The 19,144-nt window shown below is 68.4% G+C and overlaps 2 protein-coding genes across 2 annotated transcripts; one reads left to right on the top strand and one right to left on the bottom strand.

Moving 5' to 3' along the window:
- Positions 1-1,590: 1,590 nt before the first annotated feature.
- On the bottom strand, positions 1,591-10,223 carry MFSD2A (MFSD2 lysolipid transporter A, lysophospholipid). Its single transcript, XM_083809884.1, has 14 exons — positions 10,067-10,223; positions 9,803-9,925; positions 9,284-9,408; positions 6,003-6,126; positions 5,804-5,882; positions 5,138-5,310; positions 4,947-5,037; positions 4,234-4,355; positions 4,023-4,106; positions 3,304-3,387; positions 2,938-3,050; positions 2,627-2,770; positions 2,269-2,445; positions 1,591-2,008 (listed from the first exon to the last, which is right to left on the bottom strand). The coding sequence occupies exons 1-14, from the start codon at positions 10,154-10,156 to the stop codon at positions 1,951-1,953; spliced, it is 1,587 nt and encodes a 528-aa protein (XP_083666010.1). The 5' UTR covers positions 10,157-10,223; the 3' UTR covers positions 1,591-1,950.
- Positions 10,224-15,353: 5,130 nt separating this feature from the next.
- MYCL (MYCL proto-oncogene, bHLH transcription factor) lies at positions 15,354-18,175 on the top strand. Its single transcript, XM_083809888.1, has 2 exons — positions 15,354-16,008; positions 17,476-18,175. The coding sequence occupies exons 1-2, from the start codon at positions 15,357-15,359 to the stop codon at positions 18,033-18,035; spliced, it is 1,212 nt and encodes a 403-aa protein (XP_083666014.1). The 5' UTR covers positions 15,354-15,356; the 3' UTR covers positions 18,036-18,175.
- The last annotated feature ends 969 nt before the right edge of the window (positions 18,176-19,144 follow it).

Raw genomic sequence — 19,144 nt, 5'->3', positions numbered from 1 at the left:
AGCACGTGTCCCTCGGCACCACGAGGAGCCTGGGTGAAGCCTCAGCACCGCTCCCGGAGGCCGGCCGAAGGTGCGGGCAGCATCTCCCCGCGTGGCGCTGCCCGGGCGCGCTGCCCGTGCCCGAGGGTTTCTTCATGCCTGGAGTGAAAGCCCTCGGTAATCACGACTGCAAGACGTGGGCTTTGCCTCGGGGCTGGAGCTCTGCCCAGGGCTCAGCGCTATCAACTCCCATGGTGACTTTTTCCTCCCCATCTATTTTCTTAAAAGCCCCAAATAGAAGAGGTGTGCTCAGCTAGGAATGTCTGGGCCCAGGTTCAAGCTCAGTATGCTTTTAGTCCTTTCAGCTGGCTGCAAAAATATTAAAAAAAAAAAAAAATCGTGAACAGAAACTCCTTATGAACCCCACAGAGCCAGAAAATGGGAGGCAAAGAATGGCATGTCCCTGCTTTCTGTCAAAACACTTCGAAAAAGAAAAGCAGCGGCGATTTTTCAAACCCTGGGGGATGGTGGCACCAAGCACCCCCGGGCAGCAGCCGTGCCAAGGAGCAGCTCAGCTCCTCGCACACCCGACTGGGGCCAGGGCACTCGCGAGGCCCTGGAGCTCTGTGCGGGGCCGGGGCGCTGCCGCCCCCCTCCCGCAGCCGGGGAGCTCCCCGGGCTCCCGTCCGCCTGCTGCTGCGGCCCTGGCACTGGCTACGAGCTCCATGCCCGGGGAGCTGGGAGAGCCCAGGGCACGGCCGACGTTGCCTCCCCAGTTCTGGGGGACCCATCCCATCCAGCTCCTTCCCCTGGCCCAGGCCTCGGTGGCAGTGGGACCCATTTCAGCACTCCCAGCTCCGTTGCCCTTGTTGTCTTTTACAACCCCAGCTCCATTCCAGTACCTAGAAGTGGAAGGAAACACGAGCCACGATCCCCAGGGCCCTGCAGAGGGACTTGGGCGCTGACCCCACTCGTTCCCTGTTGGTGACGAACCCTTAAAGGCAACAGCCCCAGCGCCCAGCGCCATGCCGTGGGGACAGGGCAGAGCCGCCCTCGCCCAGCCCTGCTGCGCCCTTCCCTGCCCCTGCTGCTGGAGGAGCACAGAGCCCCGCTGAGGGGAGGGCAGGGCTGGGATTTCTGCTTGGGAGAGGGGAATGTGAGAGCAAGGTATAAATACCCACAAAGATCAGTGCCCGGGGAGGAAGTGTTGGGTGTCACCCGCAGGCCCTGCTCCCCGCTCCCCAGCTGCTTCCAGCCCCAGGTTCCCAGTCCCCGCAGCGAGCACTTTCATGTCATTCCTCCCTCCGCCCCCCTTCCCTCTTGAAAGAGGGAAAATAATAGGGCCTTTGTTGGGCTGCTGCAGCCAGGCACCACGCAAGGAGCCGCAGGGGGGCAAGGGGCTGCAGGGCACAGCCTCCGGCCCCGATCACGGCGTTCCCGGGCCTTGGGCTGGGGGCGGCCGGCCCCGTCCCCGCACAGGGACCCAGGTCGGGCTGACATCCCTGGAAAAACAGCCAAACAATTCCCCGCAGCAGGACTGCGGCCTTCCCCCCCCTTTTATGTAAATCAATATTAACAGCCCCTCGAGTTCAGTTTCTACACAGACATATACAAATAGGAAACAGTTTAATATTTACATCATTAAGTTAATTAAGCTCCATAAAAAAAAACAAAAGCACAGTTTTCTAAATTAGTGTCATATGTACAGACAGCAGAGGTGAGCCCACGTCCTCGGCGCGGTCACACCGACAGTGTAATGTACACCAACCATCCCCCGGCCGCAGGCCCCGCTCCGTGCCCCCGGGACCAGCACCGTTCCGTGGGACCAGCACCGTCCCGTGGCGGCAGGGGAGCCCCCCGGGGTCACTGTGTAATGTACACTACCGGCGCTCTGCGGGTCTGGGCCCAGACGGGCGCAGAGCTGGTGGGGGTGCGGGTGCCCCGCGTGGCTCCAGCGGCGGCCCAGCCCCGTCACACGATGCTGGCCAGCTCTGTGTTGTCCGACTCGGAGCTGCTGTTGCTCTCCTCCCTGGGGAGAAAGCGTAGGGAAGGGGGCATGAAGCAAGGCCTGCTGCTGCCTCACGGTCATGGTCCCGTGCAGTCCTTTAGCGAGCGGGGCGGGCGGCCCGCTGATCCGAGCCCTTCACGCCACCTCTTTGGAGGCCAGGATTGGAAGAGGCAGCCCTGCTCACCCTGCCGCCCACGGCTCCCGGAGGATTCCCGACCGGTCTGGGCCTGATCCTGCCCCCACACGCCCCGTGCGGGCCCGGTCCCAAAGCTGCCGCTCACCTCAGGTCCTGCAGGGCTTTCTTGTTTTCCCTCCGCTTCTCCTCGTCGATGGGGTACAGCTTGAAGAGGAGCAGGCCCAGCAGGATCAGGCCCACGGGCACAGCCGACACCAGCATCTTCAGGGTGAAGTTCACCTCGTTGGGCTGGGAGCAGCCCCGGGTCTGGTACCCTGCGAAGCTGTGCACAAAGGGGCCTTCAGGCAGAAGGCAGGGCTTGCAGGAGGCAGCCTGCTCCCTGCAGGGAGCTCCGTGGGATTTAAACACCCCCGACACACACACACACACACCCCCTCGGGGAGCGGGGACCCCTGGGTGGGGGCACGAGACCGGCCTCCCTGCCCCTCGGCACAAGAACTCACTCTAGGCTGAGCGTGGAGATGCCCAGGGAGACCCCCGAGGTGAACTTGGTGAAGAAGACGTAGAAGGAGAAGAAGATGGCTTCGTGGCCGCGGGAGTCGGGGTGCTGCAGCTTGAAGTCGTCTATGACATCTGGGAGCATGGACCTGTGCAGAGAGCGGGGTGGTGAGCACAGCGCACCTCCAGTCCCTGCTGGGAGCATCTCCCTCCAAGATATCCCCGCTGGGGCTGAAACCATCCCCAAATCCCCCCGAGGACTGGGGAGCACCCTGCCCCGCTCCTGGCACAGGGCGGCACCAGGACCCGCGCTCACCAGGGCAGGAGGAAGGTGGCCGCCACGCTGATCCCGGCCGCCACGGCCACGATGTAGGTGACGATGAGGTTACTGTCCAGGACAACCACCACGATGAGGAAGGGGATGGCAGACTGCAGGGGGGACAGAACCCAGGTTGGCCTCCACGGCACCCGGCCCAGGCACGGCTGGGGAGCAGCGGTGCTGCCAGAGCCCCGCAGCCACCTCCACCAGCCTCAGCCCCATCCGTGACAGCATAGGACAAGGGACAGGCACTGGGACGGGGTGGCCGCAGCCTCTGCCCAGCTCTGATCCCCTCCCGGGAGGGTCGCAGCGCTGCTCGCCCACGGGGAGAGGCTGCAGCCGCGCTGGAGGGCGCCCACTCACCGAGATGCCCACGTAGACAGCAGTCTTCTTCCCGAAGCGGGTGAGGAACCACTGCCAGAAGGGGATGGTCAAGGTGGCCGAGAGCTACAGGAAGAGGGGCCATCGGGTCACCCGCTGGCCTGGCTACCCCCAGTGGCCCCAGGGGGCCCACCCTCGCCCAGCGCCCGGGGTTTCCGGGTGCTGGCACGTGGCCGCACCATCTGCTCCGTGCTCACCCCATCCCTCGCCTGCCCCACTCAGGGGAAGGAGAGCCGGGGATTGGCACGGGCGCGAGGCCAGCACTGGCCCACAGGGACAGGCGAGGGCTCGGCCGATCCCGGGCGTGGGAAGGGGCCTGATCCGGCCACTGCTGCGTGCACGGCGTGGCCAGGAGCCAGGTCCTGCAGGGCTCTGGCACCTCGCACCTCCCCACCCCACAGGGCCGGGAGGGTGGAAAGGGCTCCCGAGGAGCTGCTGTGCCCCATCCTGGCAGCCAGCACCGAGCTCCTTTTCTCAGGGGGGGAAGGGAGATAAGTGGCCAAATTCGGACAAAAGGCCCCCACGGCTCCTGTTCTCCCCATCTCTGGCCGCCTTTATGTGGGAACAAAGGCGTTGCTGTTCCTGCCAGCCAGCCCGGCCTTCGCAGGACACTCGGCGGCTCCTTCTCCCTCCCCTGCTCCCGGGGGACCTTCGGTCACTGTCCCCGCAGCCCCCAGCCTCCCTGCCCGTGCCGTACGCACCATGATGACCAGGAGAATGTTCTGGAACTCGTTGCGGAAGCCCAGGGTGTAGGTGCAGAAGAGGGCGAAGTTGCCCTCCAGCAGCTGCAAAGGAGGCGCACAGCGGTCAGGGGGAGGCCCCCGCGGCCCCGAGCAGAGCCCAGCAGCCATTCCCCCGCCACGTCCCCGGCCCACCGGGCTCCCCCGGCACCTGCAGCCCAGCGGCGCTCACCATGAAGGCCAGCGAGGTGAAGAGGAAGCCGGTGATGAGCTTGATGTAGGCACCATGGTTCATCACCAGCTTCAGCCCCCGGAAGAAGGAGACGGGCTCGTCCGACTGCAGCTCGGAGGACTCTGGGGAGCGGAGCAAGCCACCGTTAGACCCACGGGCACAGCACCCTGGGGTGCACGGGGGGGCAGCACCCCAAGCCTGCTGCAGAGCACCCCACGTGGCTGAGTTCCCAGCAATGTGGGAAAGGACCCCCTGCCCTCACGCAGGGTCCCTCAGCCCCAGGGGGACGTGGGTGGCCCGGCTGATTTGCCCAGGACAAGCAGCGCCGGGCGCAGAGCAGAGGCACGGCAGGACAACGTTCCGGACTTTGGACACCACCTCACTCGGGGATGCCCCAGTTGGCACCAGCGACCTTGGCCAGCTGAAGCTGTGCAAGATAATGTTTATCTGCCAGCACAGAGAGCTAAGTCCTCGGGGCTGTGCTGGAACACGCTGGGGATGCTCTGAGCTCCTGCCAGCAGCGCTGCTACTCTGCAGAGCCTTCCCCAGGTCTCCTGCCCAGACCTCTGCGCTGCCTGTCCCCCCCCAGCCCCCGGGGCCGAGGGACCCTGGATGAGAGGCTCCAGAGGCTCCAGGCTCTGCTTCACTTGCCGGGTTAGTGCAGCAGCCCTCCTCCAGGAGCCCCGTGCACCTCCGCACCCCTCCAGCCTCACCTCTCTTCTCCCGCACGCCCACCGACAGGATGACGGCGCAGAGGATGTAGAGCGCCCCGATGACCCCCGCGGCGACCATGTAGGCATTCCTCTGCGCAAGAAGGGGAGCGGTGAGGGAGGAGGGAGGGCTCGTCCCGGCAGCCAGCGCTGCCCGGGAGCACGGCAGGGCCCAGCGAGGCCCCTGGGCTCACCATGTCCGTCAGCGACCCGGTGTAGTGCGTCATGTTCACGTCCCCCATGGAGGCCGAGGCGTTGCTCTCACTGACGAAGAGGGGGCTCTGGATGCAGGGGGTGACCACCTTGCCCACGATCTGGCCCTGGATGGCGGTGCCCAGCACGGTGCCCAGCACTTCCACCGTCATGCCTGGGGGGAGGCAGCGGGACTGAGCACAGGGCTCCGAGCTCCCCCGGTTGCCCCCCCACCTCCCCCCATTCGCTGCCCCGTGCCAGCGGGGCCGAGCCAGCACAGCGCTCCTGCAGCTCCATCCAAACCTGAGGGAAAGGCCCCGCGTGTGCAGGGAGGGAGAGCAGCTGCTGGGAAACTGAGGCAGGGAGGTGAAGCGTGCCAGGGCCTGGCCACAGCTCCCCCTCTGCTACGGGGCAGAGCAGCAGGAAAGTCTCAGGGGCTCGGGGCTGCCGTCCCCTGCTCCGGGCACTCGGCTGCGAGCGGGACCCCCCCACTGCGGGGGGAGCTGGGACAGGGGAGCGGGGAGGGCTGGGACCAGCCCTGGATGATGGTGGTCCCCACAGACCTCAGGGTCTCAGGGTGCGATAGGTGAGCCCTGCCAGCTCCTGGACGAGGACAGCCCCCAGCAGCTGCCCCCCGGACACGGCGAGGAAGGGAAGGAAATGCTTACGGTAAGCGGTGGCCGAGTCCCGCTCGCTCTGCTCCCTGCTGATGAACATGGTCAGCGCCGAGTAGGGCACGTGGAAGCACTGCAGTGGCACGGGGAGAACTGGCTTAGGGCAGGACCGGGGGGTACCGCGCAGCTCAGGGGGGCAGGGGGTGTCCGCTGTGTGCCCCGTCTGCTCCGGCAGGCGCAGAGCCCAACTCACCGTCACGAGGGTCTGGAAGAGGCAGTAGAAGACGAGGTACCACATCACCTGGCCCCTGGAGATGTCCGGCACGAACCAGATGAGGAAGTAGGAGATGACAGCAAACGGCGTGGAAAAGATGATCCTTGGGGAGGACACAGCGTCAGCCTCACGAGCTCGCGGCCAACCCACCGGCCCAGCTCCCCCTGCTGCCGCACCGACAGTGGGGCTCGGGCACCTGATTTTGGGGGTCCCCGAGCTGCCTCAGGCGGGCCCCCCGGCTCTAACCCATGGTAGGAGGTGGGTGCGGGTGCCACGGGGGTGACGCAGCCCCGGCTGCAGGCAGCATCTGGGGTCTCACGGGCTGGGAGGGGAAAGGGCTGACTCAGACTTCCAGGGAAGAGCTGTTTCTGCCAGGGCAGCCGTCCCCGCCTCAGTGGAAGGGATCAGCGTGCTCCTGCCCTCGGCTTCCAGTCTGGCCCCGGCCCTCCCCGCAGGCAGCACCGCCGCGTGCTCAGCGGGACGGAATCGCCTCCCTGCTGCTGGCAGGGCTGGGGAGCGGCCAGGCACCGCGCGGCTGCCGGTACTGAGCCCTCATCCCCGTGTCACCCCAGTCCCCCGGCACGGCCGCGGCAAGCCCGGCCAGCAGCAGGCAGGCTGCCTCCCCTCCTGCCTCCAGCCCTGCGTGCTCGGGGACGCGGGGCGCAAAGTGCGACTGGGGCTCAGAGGGGATTGCTCAAGCACCGGGCTTTTGGCAGCCCTGGCGGGGCAGCCAGCGTGGGGGCGGCAGCAGGAGGCCGCCCGGAGCACCCCGCAGCCCTCATCCCGCTGCAGCCCAGATGGGAAAGGCTCGGGGAAAGCAGCCGGGTCCCCCGGCGCTGGGGTGGGAGGAATTCCTCCTACTGAGGAACTGAAGCCAAGGCTTGAGGCCGCGTCCAGATCGGTTTAGGAGGCTGGTTTTGCTCGCGGATTTGCAGGCACGCTGTGCCCCACAAAGTGCTGAACGGAGGCTGTGTCCAAGAATTAAGCCAGCAGAACCAGATGCGGGACAGGGCTGCACAAGGTCAGGGCTCTCCCTCAGCTGCTCTGCAGCGAGGGTACAGGGAGATCTTTCCACCCTGCTGACGTACAGGACACAAAATTTAAATTTAAAGCTGCAGAGGGGGGGGTGCAAAACCAAATCTCCATGGATGGAGAGCAGGCAGTCGCGCCGCACAGGACCCAACAGGACCCAACACATGCACATTTTTCCGCACGCACGTCACCCCGGGGGGGGGGAGGACAGGGGCGAAGCAGCCCCAGCCACTCCTCTCCCGCGCAGACGTGGAGCTGGGGAAGCTCTCCGTGAGTCACCGCGGCCCCGCACGCGGGAACCACGTCACGCCTGCCACGGTGCCAGCGCGCGCACGGGCGTGCGAGCCCCCACGGGACCTCCTGGCGTGCCCCCAGCGCCGGGACGAGGGTGCTGAGCCCCGGCTGAGCCCCAGCAGGCGCGGGGGCGAGTGACTGCGAGTTACCCCTGGCCGGGCACGGCGGTTAAGCGGCTCGGAGGAGGCAGCCCCGGTGCGTTCGCCCGCTCATTGGCCGCGGCGCGATGGCGTGTTCCTTTGTGCCGCTCGCACGCCCCTTCCTGGAGCTTAACCGTTTGTAAACGGGCTCTGCCCGGAGCAGGGGGGTCAGAGCCGACTGGGAACTCTGAGGTCACGTCCACGTCAGGGGAAAGTTTGGTCACCAGGAAGCCCAGGGGGGGTCGGGGAGCGGGAAAAGGCTCCGGGAGTGCGGCAGGGGAGGGCACAGCCAGCGGATGAGCTGCCGGAAGGAAACGTGATGAAAAAGAGCTTCTGAAGAAAGCTGGAGGGCAGGGAGGCGATCTAAGCTCACTCTCCATCTTGAGCAGCCCCATGCCTTGAGCCAGAGCCACTAGCACCCAGCACCCAGCCTCACCGGGCAGGCGCTTCGCAGCCCAGCAGGACGTCGGGCAGCAAACCCGCACCGGGTCACACCGAGGGTTCGGGGACAGGCAGCAGCCTCCGAGGCCGTCACACAGCCACATCCCACAGTGCCACGCTCCTGGGTTCATACACAGGGAAACTGAGGCAGGGCTGCAGCCGGGGCGGCCCCGTCCCCACGCGGCTGGGGGACCCCAACCCCGCCTGGCTGGGGCAGCTCAGCCCCATCCAGGTCGGCCTCAGCTGCTCGCCCCGAGCCACGACCACCACCTGCACGCTCCTCGCCCAGCGCTGCCGAGGGGCCCCGGTGCCCGATGGAGGAAGGCTCTGGCTAATTTTAACGAGGCGAGAGCCGTTTGGAGGAATGCGGCAGCTCCGTCCCCACCCCCTCCTTGAGATTAGGGAGCGCAGAGCCGTGGCGAGCGCGGCTATCCTGCGCGCCCTGCCAGCACGCCCAGCCTCGCGCTAATCTCCGGCCCCAGACCCCACCGCCCGTGCGGCTGGAGGGAAGCTATTTCGGGCCATGCGTGCAGCCTGCCTTGAACAACAGCCGGCACCGCTGCCCGGAGCTATTCCTGGGAGCCCTGGAAGCAGAGGGTATAATCTGCGGGGGTAAGGGCTCTAATTGCACCCCCCGTGCCCGCCCCCTTCGCTGCACTGTATCTCAGCAATCCCGCGGGCGTTATTTCGGCGTGGGACAGGCCGACGGGTCCGCACTTGGGTGTTAGTGCCCTGCAGCCCTTTTCCTGGGGACCGCAACGCTCGCTGCCCCGCACAGGGCAGGTGTTCGGGGACGTCCTGCCTCGTCCCACGCACAATCCCTTTGGGACTCTGTGAACACTCCCAGCCGCTCTGACCCCCCCTTAGCCCCCTGTTCGCTCCCAGTGGCGGTGGGAGCACCCATGTGCAGGCACGGGGCCGGACAGCTGCTGTTCCTGCTGGAGCCACGTCCTCGTGACCATCAGCTGGTGCCCCAGCACCCCACGTCGGCACACTCACCCCCATCCCTCCTCCCCACGGCCACAATGCCACCTGCACTGCTGGCAACGTGTCCCTGCCACCGGGCAGGGGCTGGTGGCTGCCACGTGAGCCAAGCCCAGTGCCCGAGCGCGGCACCGGGGCAGCTCTTGGGGGCCAGAGCGGCTCCAGGCGGAGCAGAGCAGAGGAAAGCCCAGCACAGCTCATACAGGGCCGGGGGGAATAACAGTGCACAGCAACCCCCCACTGCTGGCAGCACCCCAGGCTTTGTGGGGCACTTGGCCCCCCACCGGGGCGAGGGGGCTGTGGGCACGGGCTGCCCCACGGACCTCGTGGCGTTGGGCAGGGGCAGCGGGCGCTGCCGGCGGCTCTTACCAGGGCATGAGGCGGCCGAAGCGGGTCCACGGGGTTTTGCTGATGAAGAAGCCCACCAAGGGGTCCGTGATGGCGTCCCAGGCTCGCCCCACGAACAGGATGATGGAGGCATAGAAGGGGTCCAGCTGCAGGGACAAGTTCCTGCGTGAGGGCAGGGCCCCCCGGCTGCTCCCGCCGAGCTCCGAGACCCCCCCGGCCGCCCCCCCGCGGGGCCCGGTGGCCGTTGGGGAGCAGGGTCAGGTCCCGGGGCCTCCGTCCCTCTCCCAGCGGGGCCGGAGGCACCGGCGTGGGCCCTCCCCGCTCCCGCGGCCCCACGGCGGGTCCCGGCGGCCGGCACCGGGGCTCCCGGGGGCGCTCCCGGGGCTCCCCCCGCCGGTCCCGCAGCGCCCCGGGGGCCGCGTCCCGGCCCCGGCCCGGGGAAACCGAGGCACGGGGCGGCCGCTGGCGGAGCCGGGACCGGGACCGGGACCGCTCGCCCCCAGCCCGCCGCAGCCCCCGGCCCCCGCCGCCCCCCCGTACCTGCGCCACGTCCAGGAGGTAGATCTGCAGGAAGAAGCCGAGCGCGCAGCCCGTGGTCTGGTAGGGGGCCCCGCCGACGGCGTAGCACAGCTTGCTGCACACCGACAGCCGCTCCCGGCCCTCCTGCAACGCGGCGGGGCGTCAGCGGGGAGGGGAAGGGGCAGGGGAAAGGGAAGGGGAAAGGGAAGGGAGCCGCGGGGCCGCCGGCCCGGGTCGGGTCGGAGCGGGGCGGCCCCGGGAGGGGGCCGGGGGGAAGGAGCTCACCCTGCGGCGGGGCTGGCGGCGGGCGGGCGGCAGGAGCCCCGCGGCGGCCACCGCGACCCCGGCCCGCTCCGCGCCGCCGCCCCCGGCCATGCCGAGCGCGATGAATGGGGCCCGGCCCCGCCGCCCGGCCGGCTTGTACCGGGAGCGCCCCGCCCCGGCCGTGCCACCGCCCCCGGGCCTGCCTCCTCCTCCTCCTGCCTCCCGCCTCCTCCTCCTCCTGCCTCTGCCTCCTCCTCCTCCTCCTCCTCCTCCTCCTGCCTCCTGCCTGCTGCTGCCTCCTCCAGCCCCCGGCCCCCTCCTCCTGCCTCCCCCCGCCCAGCCCCCGTCCCCCCCACCCCGTCCCCTTCCCCTGCAGGGGTTGCACGACGCGCCCCTCGGAAGCCCCTTCCAGCTCGAATTGCTCCAAATTCGGCGTTTTGTAAGGAAACCGGGGAAAAACAAGAGGGGAAATGGTGTTATCGGGGTGGTCCAGAAGCACCGGAACAAAGCCCCCGTGCAGACGTGTGCACTTCAACGCCCGGTGCCCTTCTCCCAAACCAGCGAGCGTGTCCCTGGACCCCGATTTTGCCATGAAGCCCAAAGTTAATCCTCTTAAAATCCCAGTTCCTGGAATCACCTGGCTGTGAGGAACTTGGTGTCTGTGGTTTGTTTGTTTAAAACACTTTCAGACACTGAAGGCTCCAAAAGCAGCTCTGGTGATGAAAGACGCAGAGGTACCAGCAGCAGGCACCAGAAGGAGCCCCGGGGTGCTGCGGCATCCCACAGCTGCTGGGGAGCCGGGGCTGGGGCTGCTCCCGCACCACGGCACCCGCAGGCCGGTGGGGCCGTGGCTTTGGGCTGCCCGAGGTAGGGGAAGGCCGAGGGCAGGGGCTCGGACTTGACCTTTGATGGCCCCTTCCAACAAAACCAAAGCACCAGCGCCGTGCCACCCCCGTGGCAGCCGCCAGCCCTGCTCTGCTCAGGCCATCCGGGTCCAAAGATCGCGCCGAGCCGCGCCATGGGATGGGGCCACACAGCGGAGCCAGCGTGACACCTGGCATGACACCGAGCGTGGCACCCAGAGCAGCACCCAGTGTGACACCCAGCGTGGCACCCAGCACAGCACCCGACACCATCGCCTGATCCACGCCTGGGGCCAGGCTGGGAGCCGCTGCTGCGGGCGGCTGGGTGCTGTGTGGGGCAGGGGGCCCCGGACATGCGCCTGCACCCCTGGGCAGTGCTGCTGCAGCCGCTGGGGGCACCCAGGCGGGTGTCCCTGCCCCGAAGCCCAGGGTTGGGTACCCCGGGGTGCTCCGCTCCCCGGCCGTGTGTAAGCAGGGATCTGCTGCAGGTGGGTGAACAGCCAGGATCTGCAGGGCTCTGCTCCATGCCTCAGTTTCCCTCACCACAGTGCCTTTTGGGGGAGCACAGGGCACTCACAGGGCACTCACAGGGCACCTGGAGGGACCGAGCACTCCCGACTCTTTCAGCATTGCTGTCCTTGAGCAAAGCGCCGGAGCTGCCTCCTGGGCAGGCGCAGGCTTTGGGAGAACAATGAGCGGCCCTTTTGTGCCGGAGATTGCCAGGTAGGCGCAGCCCTGCCTCACGTCTGAAGCAGGAGAGGCAGAAAGACCAGGATTTCCTGGGATTAGGAGGATTTTCTCCTGCACAATATCTGGGAGGGGGGACGTTGAACCTTCTCCCCGGCAGATGCTCCAGGGGATCCTCACAACAATAAAGGAGCTGCCGAGGGCCAGCCCCAAGGAATGTGACTGCAGCAGGGACAGGGACAGGGACGGGGACGGGGACGGGGACGGGGACGGGGATGGGGATGGGGACAGGGGCTGCTCTGCCAGGTGATGGCTCTGCCGCCGCGCCTGCCACCCTGCCTGCGTGTGTCACGGGTCTGGCACGGCTCAGAGCCAGGCTGAGCAAGTGTGAGCACACCCGAAACCAGACAGGGATGGGACAGGACAGGGGATGGGGAGGGCGGCTGGGGACAGACGGCAGCAAGCCTGGAGCCACTCGGGGGGCACAGGCTGCTGCTGGCGGCGGCACCGCTCCCCTGCTTGGGCACAGCCCAGCCAAGCTGCAGGGCACCCCCCGAGCTCCGGGCACCTCTTGGTGTGGGGCAGGGGGTGCTGCAGGCACAATCTGTCCGGGGGAGGGGGCGAAGAGGTACCAGGGCCACAGCTGAGGACGTGTTACCCTCCCTGCTCGCTGGACTTTGCTGCCTGCAGGATTCAGGGCGCGTTGCCGTGCCCCCAGCCCCAGCTCCCCGGAGCTCTGAGCGCTGGCCCCACGCAGCTGGGCCGTGTTTCATAGGCTGTGTTTTGTGGTGCTCCTGCACCCCGCGGGCCTCGGGCAGGCGTTTCGCAAGGGTCCGGCCAGGCCCCACGGCCACGGGGACAAAGGGGATGCGTTGCAGGGCAGCACGCAGCTCTCGTCCTGCGCTGCCCAAATCTCTCCCGCGGGACCCGGGGAGCATGTCGCAACTCTGGGGGGACAGGAGGGGGCTGGGGGTGCACATTGGCAGGGGGGTTCACAGCCTCGCTGTCCCTGGGGACCTGGGAGCCCCATGGGGATGGCAGGATACCTCAAAGGCCGCTTCAGGATGGGGCTGGCCAGAGGCAGAGCCCGGAGCTCAGGGTGCCCATTGGGGTGCCCCGTGGGGAAACGCTTGTGTCCAGAGCTTCAAAGTCCAGCCCTGCTGTCAGCGGGGATCCAAAGGGCACTGGAGACCTGGGAACTGCCTCGTGTCGCACGCTGGAGCTGTGCCAGCTGCTGGCTGGGCTACAGCAGCTCCCGCGGAGCCGTGCCAGCCCCTGCGACCAGGGCAGCGCGGCGAGAAGCCTGCACAGCCCATGGCAGCTCCCAGCCCTGCTGGGTGCCCCGGGGCACCCGCCCACCCCCCCGCCCCTGTTTGCACAGCCGGCACAGGGCGGGCGCCACGAGAGGCTCTCGGGTCGTGTTTGCAGAGCACCTGGTGAGCCCGGGCCCAAAGGGCTGCGTGGCCCCTCCAGCCCCTCTCCAGCGGTGCTTCCACACCCTCAAAGCATCCGGAGCTCCTTGAAGCTGGGGCGAGCTCCTGCCGCACCCTGGGAAAACCTGGAGAGGTCCCGAGGCCACCGGGGAGGGGGAAGGAGACAGGAGGGGGAAGGAGACGTAGCCGTGAGCTGTAGGATGGAGGAGCCTTGCTGGTGCCTCTGGGCAGCACCGGCTGTGTCCCCAGCCCTGAGCCCCCGTCCCCCGCTCACCCCAGTGGCGCAGGGGCAAGCGGAGCCTCTGCAGCCCCCTGGCAGCTCAGCGCCTGCTGAAGGAGATGTGTTTGGGAGAGAAAGAGGGGGCTTCACCTGCGCTCCCTTGGGAGGGCGAGGGGCTGGGGGAGCACGGGAGCAGGAGGAGCCTGGCTGAGAGCACTGGCCCTGGCTCTCCGGGGCTGTGCGGGTCCTGCGGGTGGGATCGGGATGCTCAGGGCTGCTCTGCATGGGTGGGAAGGCATGTGGGGTGCTGGGTCCGTCACAGGGACCCCATAGCACAGCGTGTGGGGTCTCTCCCTCTGCCAGCCCTCTCCTGCCAGGCTCAGCACCCCCCTGCTGGGAGCCCCCCTGGAGCTGGGCTCTGGGAGCTGGAGCTGGGCACGGGGAGCTGGAACTGGGCTCTGGGAGCTGGCAGCGGGCACGGGGAGCTGGAGCTGGGCTCTGGGAGCTGGCAGCGGCCACGGGGAGCTGGAGCTGGGCGCTGGAGCCGAGCCCCGAGCCCGGCAGGTGGCGCCCGGCGCCCGCCGCTGGCGGCTGCTGAGCCCCGCGGGGCCGGGCGGGACGGGACGGGACGGGACGGGACGGGACGGGATGGGGAGGGATGGGGAGGTCCATGTGGGGCTGGGCTGGGCTGCACTGGCTGATGCCGACCTGTGCTGGACCATTCTGGTCTATTCTGGGCAGCGCTGAGCTGTGGCGGTCTGTTCTGGGCTGCACTGGGCTGCGCTGGGCTGTGCTGGGCTGTGCAGGACAACGCGGGGCCGCACTTGGGCTGGCCTCACTGGTCCATGCTGGTCCTGGACAGGGGCGATGGCTCCCTGTGGAGCCAGGGATGCAGCCAGGGACATGTCCCCAGCCCCACGGCTCCTAGCGCTGCTGGCCGGGACCAATCCTGCAGCCCTGACACCCCTGGGTGCAGAGCACCCAAAGGGAAGGTGCTGAGCAGGGCACTGCCAGCCGCCCCCTGCCTGGGCTGTGGGGCTGGGTCCAGCGGGGCTGGAACGCTGCGGGGACACGGGGCGGTGGGGTAGTGCATGCTGCTGGGGGGAGCTGCTCATCGCGGGCTGTGCAGTGACACCCGCGTGACGAGGCTGCAATCATTTCATGGTGCTCATTGCCCCTTCTAGAACGACTTGGGTGGTGGAGAGGCACAAAGTGGGGGAGCTGCGCGTGGGGAAGGCTCTGCTGCGCCCCGTGCCGCCCCTGGCTCCCAGCCCGCTGGGGGCAGCTCTGTGCCCCGCTCCTGCCGGTGGGGACATCCCCAGGAGGCAGACGGTGCCCAGCCCTGCCTCTGTGCCGGCACCACGTCCCTCAGGCACAAGTGGAGAGCTGATCTCTGTGTCTCTCAGTGACGGTTTTCTGGCATTCCCGGCTCCCCCCCCCCTCTTTATTTTGGCCTCCTCTCTGTGGGAGCTGGTGGTGAAGCTCCCGGCTCAGCCTGCGCAGGTACGAGGTGGGCAGGAAGGGGCACCCGGGGCTGCCCGGCAGCGGGCAAAGCCTCCCACGACTTGTCCCCAGCTCCGGTTTGGTGGCAGGGCTGCACGCCCCCACCTCGGCCCGGCTGCCCCCAGCCCCGACGTTCCCTGCAGGGATCCCAGCTCCGCAGCGCTTGCGAGGGGGTCCCCAAACCCCGACCTCTCCCGGGGCTGGGAGGGGTGCTGCACGCAGCGGGACAGCCCCGGCCCCCCCAGCGCCCCGCAGCCCGCCCGGTGCAGCTCAGACCCCCGGGGGGGGTTCACGGGGCGCAGGAGCCCCGCGGCTCGCGGTGATGCTCTCCGGCGCCGCTCCATTCTCACGCCCCGCGCCGCGCTTTGGTCGGGAACGTGCAAATTTGCGTCGAGGGCAGGAATCGGACGCCCCAACGAGCTGCGCCCGGCCCCGCCGCACCGGGGGCTCCGCCGCGCTCCGCGCCCGGGGAAACTGAGGCACGGCCGCGGGGGGGGGGGCGGGGCGGGCGGCGGGGCCACGCCCCTTATGCAAATCCAGGAGCGGCGATTGGGCGCGGGGCGGGGCCGCCGGCCGCAGACAGGCTATAAGAGAGGGGGGGAACAATGCCCCGCCGTCCCGGCTCGGTGCCCGCTGCCGGCGCCGCCACCCGCAGCGCCGGGCGAGCTGGGTGCGGGGGCAGCCCCCGGCCTGAGCTGGGCTGGGGGTGCCCCGGGGGTGCCCCCGTTCCGCCGCCGCCCCCCCATGCCGAGATGGAGCGGGACCCGTCCCCGCACTACTTCTACGACCACGACGCCGGGGAGGATTTCCACCGCTCCACGGCGCCCAGCGAGGACATCTGGAAGAAGTTCGAGCTCGTCCCCACGCCCCCCCGCTCGCCCCTGGGCGCCCCCGGCGACAAAGGCGGGGGCGGGGGCGCGGAGGAGCGGCCGGGTGGCCCGGCACGGCACGGCCCGGCCGCCGAGGAGCCCGAGTACCTGCTCGGCCCCGGACCGATCTTCGGCAACCTGAGCGCCTTCATCCTGCGGGACTGCATGTGGAGCGGCTTCTCGGCCCGGGAGCGCCTGGAGAAGGCCATGACGGAGAAACTGGCCCCGGGCCCGCAGAGGGCGGCCCCCCACAAGCCCTCCTTCGCCCAGGACTTGGGCTTCAGCAGCTCGGCGAGCGAGTGCGTGGATCCCGCCGCCGTCTTCCTCTGCCCGCTGGCTGAGAGCAAGGTCCCGGCATCCTCGGGATCCGAGGGCCAGAGCGACTCCGGTAAGGAGCGGGGCGCGGCGCTCCCCCGGCCCCCACGCGTGGCCTCCCGCGGGGCGGCGCCTTCGGGGGGCTCCGGGCGAGCCCCGGGCCCGGCTCCGCCGACGAGGGGCCCTTTGGCCGCTCCCCCGCCCGGGGGCTCCCGCCCGACGGCTCCGTGCCCCCCGCAGGTGGCTCCCCCCGGCCCCCGCTCGCCGTCCCCGCGGGAGCCGGGCGGGCTGGCGAGGGGCGAGTTCGCGGCTCGCCCGGGGAAGTTTTCCCCGTCCCTGCAGGGGCTCTGCTGCTGGTGGGGGCCGCCGCAGCCCCCCCCCGGGCCAAAAGGCGAGGCAGGCGCGGGCGGTTCCGGGGTGGGCGGGACATCCCCGACGGCTGCGGCACCCCGGGGCTGTGTGGGGCCCCCAACCCTGACCTTCCTACACCCCCCCCGCGGCCGGGGGGGCCGCGCACCGCTCCTGTTCCGCCCCCCCTCCCCCCGTTAGCCGCCGGGAAGCGCGGCCCCGCCGTGCCGTGACCCCGTTAAGAAATCTGCCGGCGGCGGCGCCCCGCGCGGGGCGGGCGCTAATGGCATTAGGGGCCCGCGGGCCGTAAGCGGGTCGGCACTAAGAGGCTTAGCCCGGCCCGGCGGGGGCAGGGGCCGGGGCCGCGGGGGTCCCGGGGCCGGGGGTCCCGGCCCGGCCTCGCCACGTGGGCGCCGAACAAAAAGCAACAGCGTGCGAACAATGCCCGCCGACGGGCGGGCGCGGGGGCCAATGGGCGGCCAGCGGGGTGGGACCGGCACCGCCGGGCAGCCAATGGGAGCCGCCCGGGGGCGGGGCCCCGCGGCCCGACTTTTATTAATGGGAGACGGGGGCACGGGGGCGCGCACGTGGCGGGGCCGCGCGGGGACAGTTTTGGGGGGGGGGGGGCGGGTGCGTGCGGGGGGTGTTCGGGTCTCGCCGCTGCCCCCTCCCCAAGGGCCCCCTTGGTCTCCCGGGGGGCTTGGCCCCGGCTGTGAGGGGGCTCACGGCTTGGGAGGGCAGCAGGGGGTCGCAGGAGCCGGGGGGAACAAAGGGCGGCTCTGCCCCACAACCCCATCCACAGCCCCGACGGGACGGGAGAGCCTCAGACTGGGCTGCTCCGTGGGGTTAGAGCCCAGCCCCAGCTCCCAGCATCCCGCTGTTCCCTCCCGCAGGTGGGCTCGGGCACTTCTCGCCTGTTGCTTCTTTGCACGCGTTGCTCCTGGCGCAGAAGCGAGGCCCCAGCCTGGGTTCAGGGCTCTGGGCACACGGATGTGCAGGGAAATCCTCCGGTGTGGTGGCACTGCAAGAGCATCTAAGTTGTGCAATCCCTGCTGGAGGTCGTGGGGTGGTTTTGCAGAGCATCACCAAACCTTGGTGGGACGGCAGTGGGGCGGGCATCCGGGGCTGTGGGGAGCCCCCGAGGGGCTCCCAACTCACAGGGACTTCTCTGTGCCGTGTCCCTTCTGAGCAGAAGGCGAGGAGATCGATGTGGTGACAGTGGAGAAGAGGCAGTCGCTCAGCCTGAGGCAGCCGGTCACCATCACGCTGCGCGCCGACCCCTTGGACCCCTGCATGAAACGCTTCCACATCTCCATCCACCAGCAGCAGCACAACTATGCCGCCCGCTCGCCGCCGGACGCCTGCCCCCAGCCGGAGCCGCCCCGGCGGGACGAGGAGGAGCTGCTCAGCACCACGGAGTCGACTCCTGCCAGCACGCTGCCTGAGCCCAGCTTGCCAAAAGCCGGCACCAGCCCCGGCTCCGACAGCGAGGACGTGGCCAAGAGGAAAAACCACAACTACCTGGAGCGCAAGCGGCGCAACGACCTGCGCTCGCGCTTCCTGGCCCTGCGGGACCAGGTGCCCGGGCTGGCCAGCTGCCCCAAGACGCCCAAAGTGGTGATCCTGAGCAAGTCCTCCGAGTACCTGCAGTCGCTCATCAGTGCCGAGAGGAGGATGGCGGCTGAGAAGCGGCAGCTGCGGCTGCAGCAGAGCCAGCTGCTCAGACAGATTGCTCACCTCAAGGGGCACTAGCACGAACCCGCCCCCACCCCGGCCCTCGCACCAACCCCGCGTCCCTCTCAATTTGCACATTTTTGATTTTTGGTTAGCTGTCGAACTCTCGCTCCTGGGGGCAGGAGCGCATGGTGGCCGCCACACGTGGGGCGGCTGCAGCGCTGCTGGCGGAGGTAGGGCCCTCCCGGGGCACCCCCTGCCTGCGGCTGCCTGCTGGGAGCTGGGAGACGTCTCCCAGTGAAGCTTTCTCAAGTGACTTTTCTGATTCAGGGGCTCCGCTCTTCCACCTCGCTGGCAGCCCCCAGCTGTTGGCCGCTGACAGCCCTGCTGGGAGCTGCCCCGGGCACCCACCCCGCCTAAATGTCCCCAAGCACCACAATCTGCTTCGGTGAGTCCCAGCTCATGTTCAGAAGGATCCCAGTGGGATGTGACCCGCTCTGAGCAGCGTCCCAGCCATGATCCCCTTGCTCGTGGCAGCCCTGTGGCTCGGCTGGACCGTACCTCACTTTCCTACCACTTCGTGCAGTAGCTTGTCTTGGATTTTGTGTTCTAGAACCTGCTGCTGTAACTGCGAGTCTTATACTGGAGGCTGTGTTTTTATACTGTATTTTTGTACCACTTTTTGAGAAGTATTGGTAAAGAGTTTGCTTTTTATATATATATAAAAACTTTTGTGGAGGGGTGGGGGGCTCCTGCTGTTGGGGAAGGCTCCGTCCTGCTGCACTTTAGGGAGATCAGGAAGGGGCTCATTCCTGCTGGACCCTTGAGCCAAGTCCTGGCAGAGGCTGGTTCCCACCTTGCAGTTCTCCAACCCACCCTCTTGCAATAACAGGGGTTTTTCCTCGTTTCCCCCCATCCTTGTGAGCACCCCCTGGCCAGCAGCCACTTAAAATCCCCAGTGGCGCTTTGGGCTGTGCCCAATGGGGGGGGGGCACCCTGGGATGCTGGCAGGGACGGTCCCGCTGACCTGCTGAGAACCGTTAGAGTTAACACTGTGGTCGGATTTAGCACTTTCTTCATTACCTCACACTTCATGAATAAATAAGTTACAAAAACAGCCTGGGTTGGCTTTTTCCGTGCAGGTGACTGTGGGTTTCCGTGCATGCTGTGATGCCTGGGGGAGGGGT

This window comes from Anser anser (assembly GCF_964211835.1).
Source record: "Anser anser genome assembly, chromosome: 24".
NCBI classification, from domain to species: Eukaryota; Metazoa; Chordata; class Aves; order Anseriformes; family Anatidae; genus Anser; species Anser anser.
The sequence above is the reverse complement of the archived record's forward strand: the minus strand, read 5'-3'. Positions and strand labels throughout refer to the sequence as shown.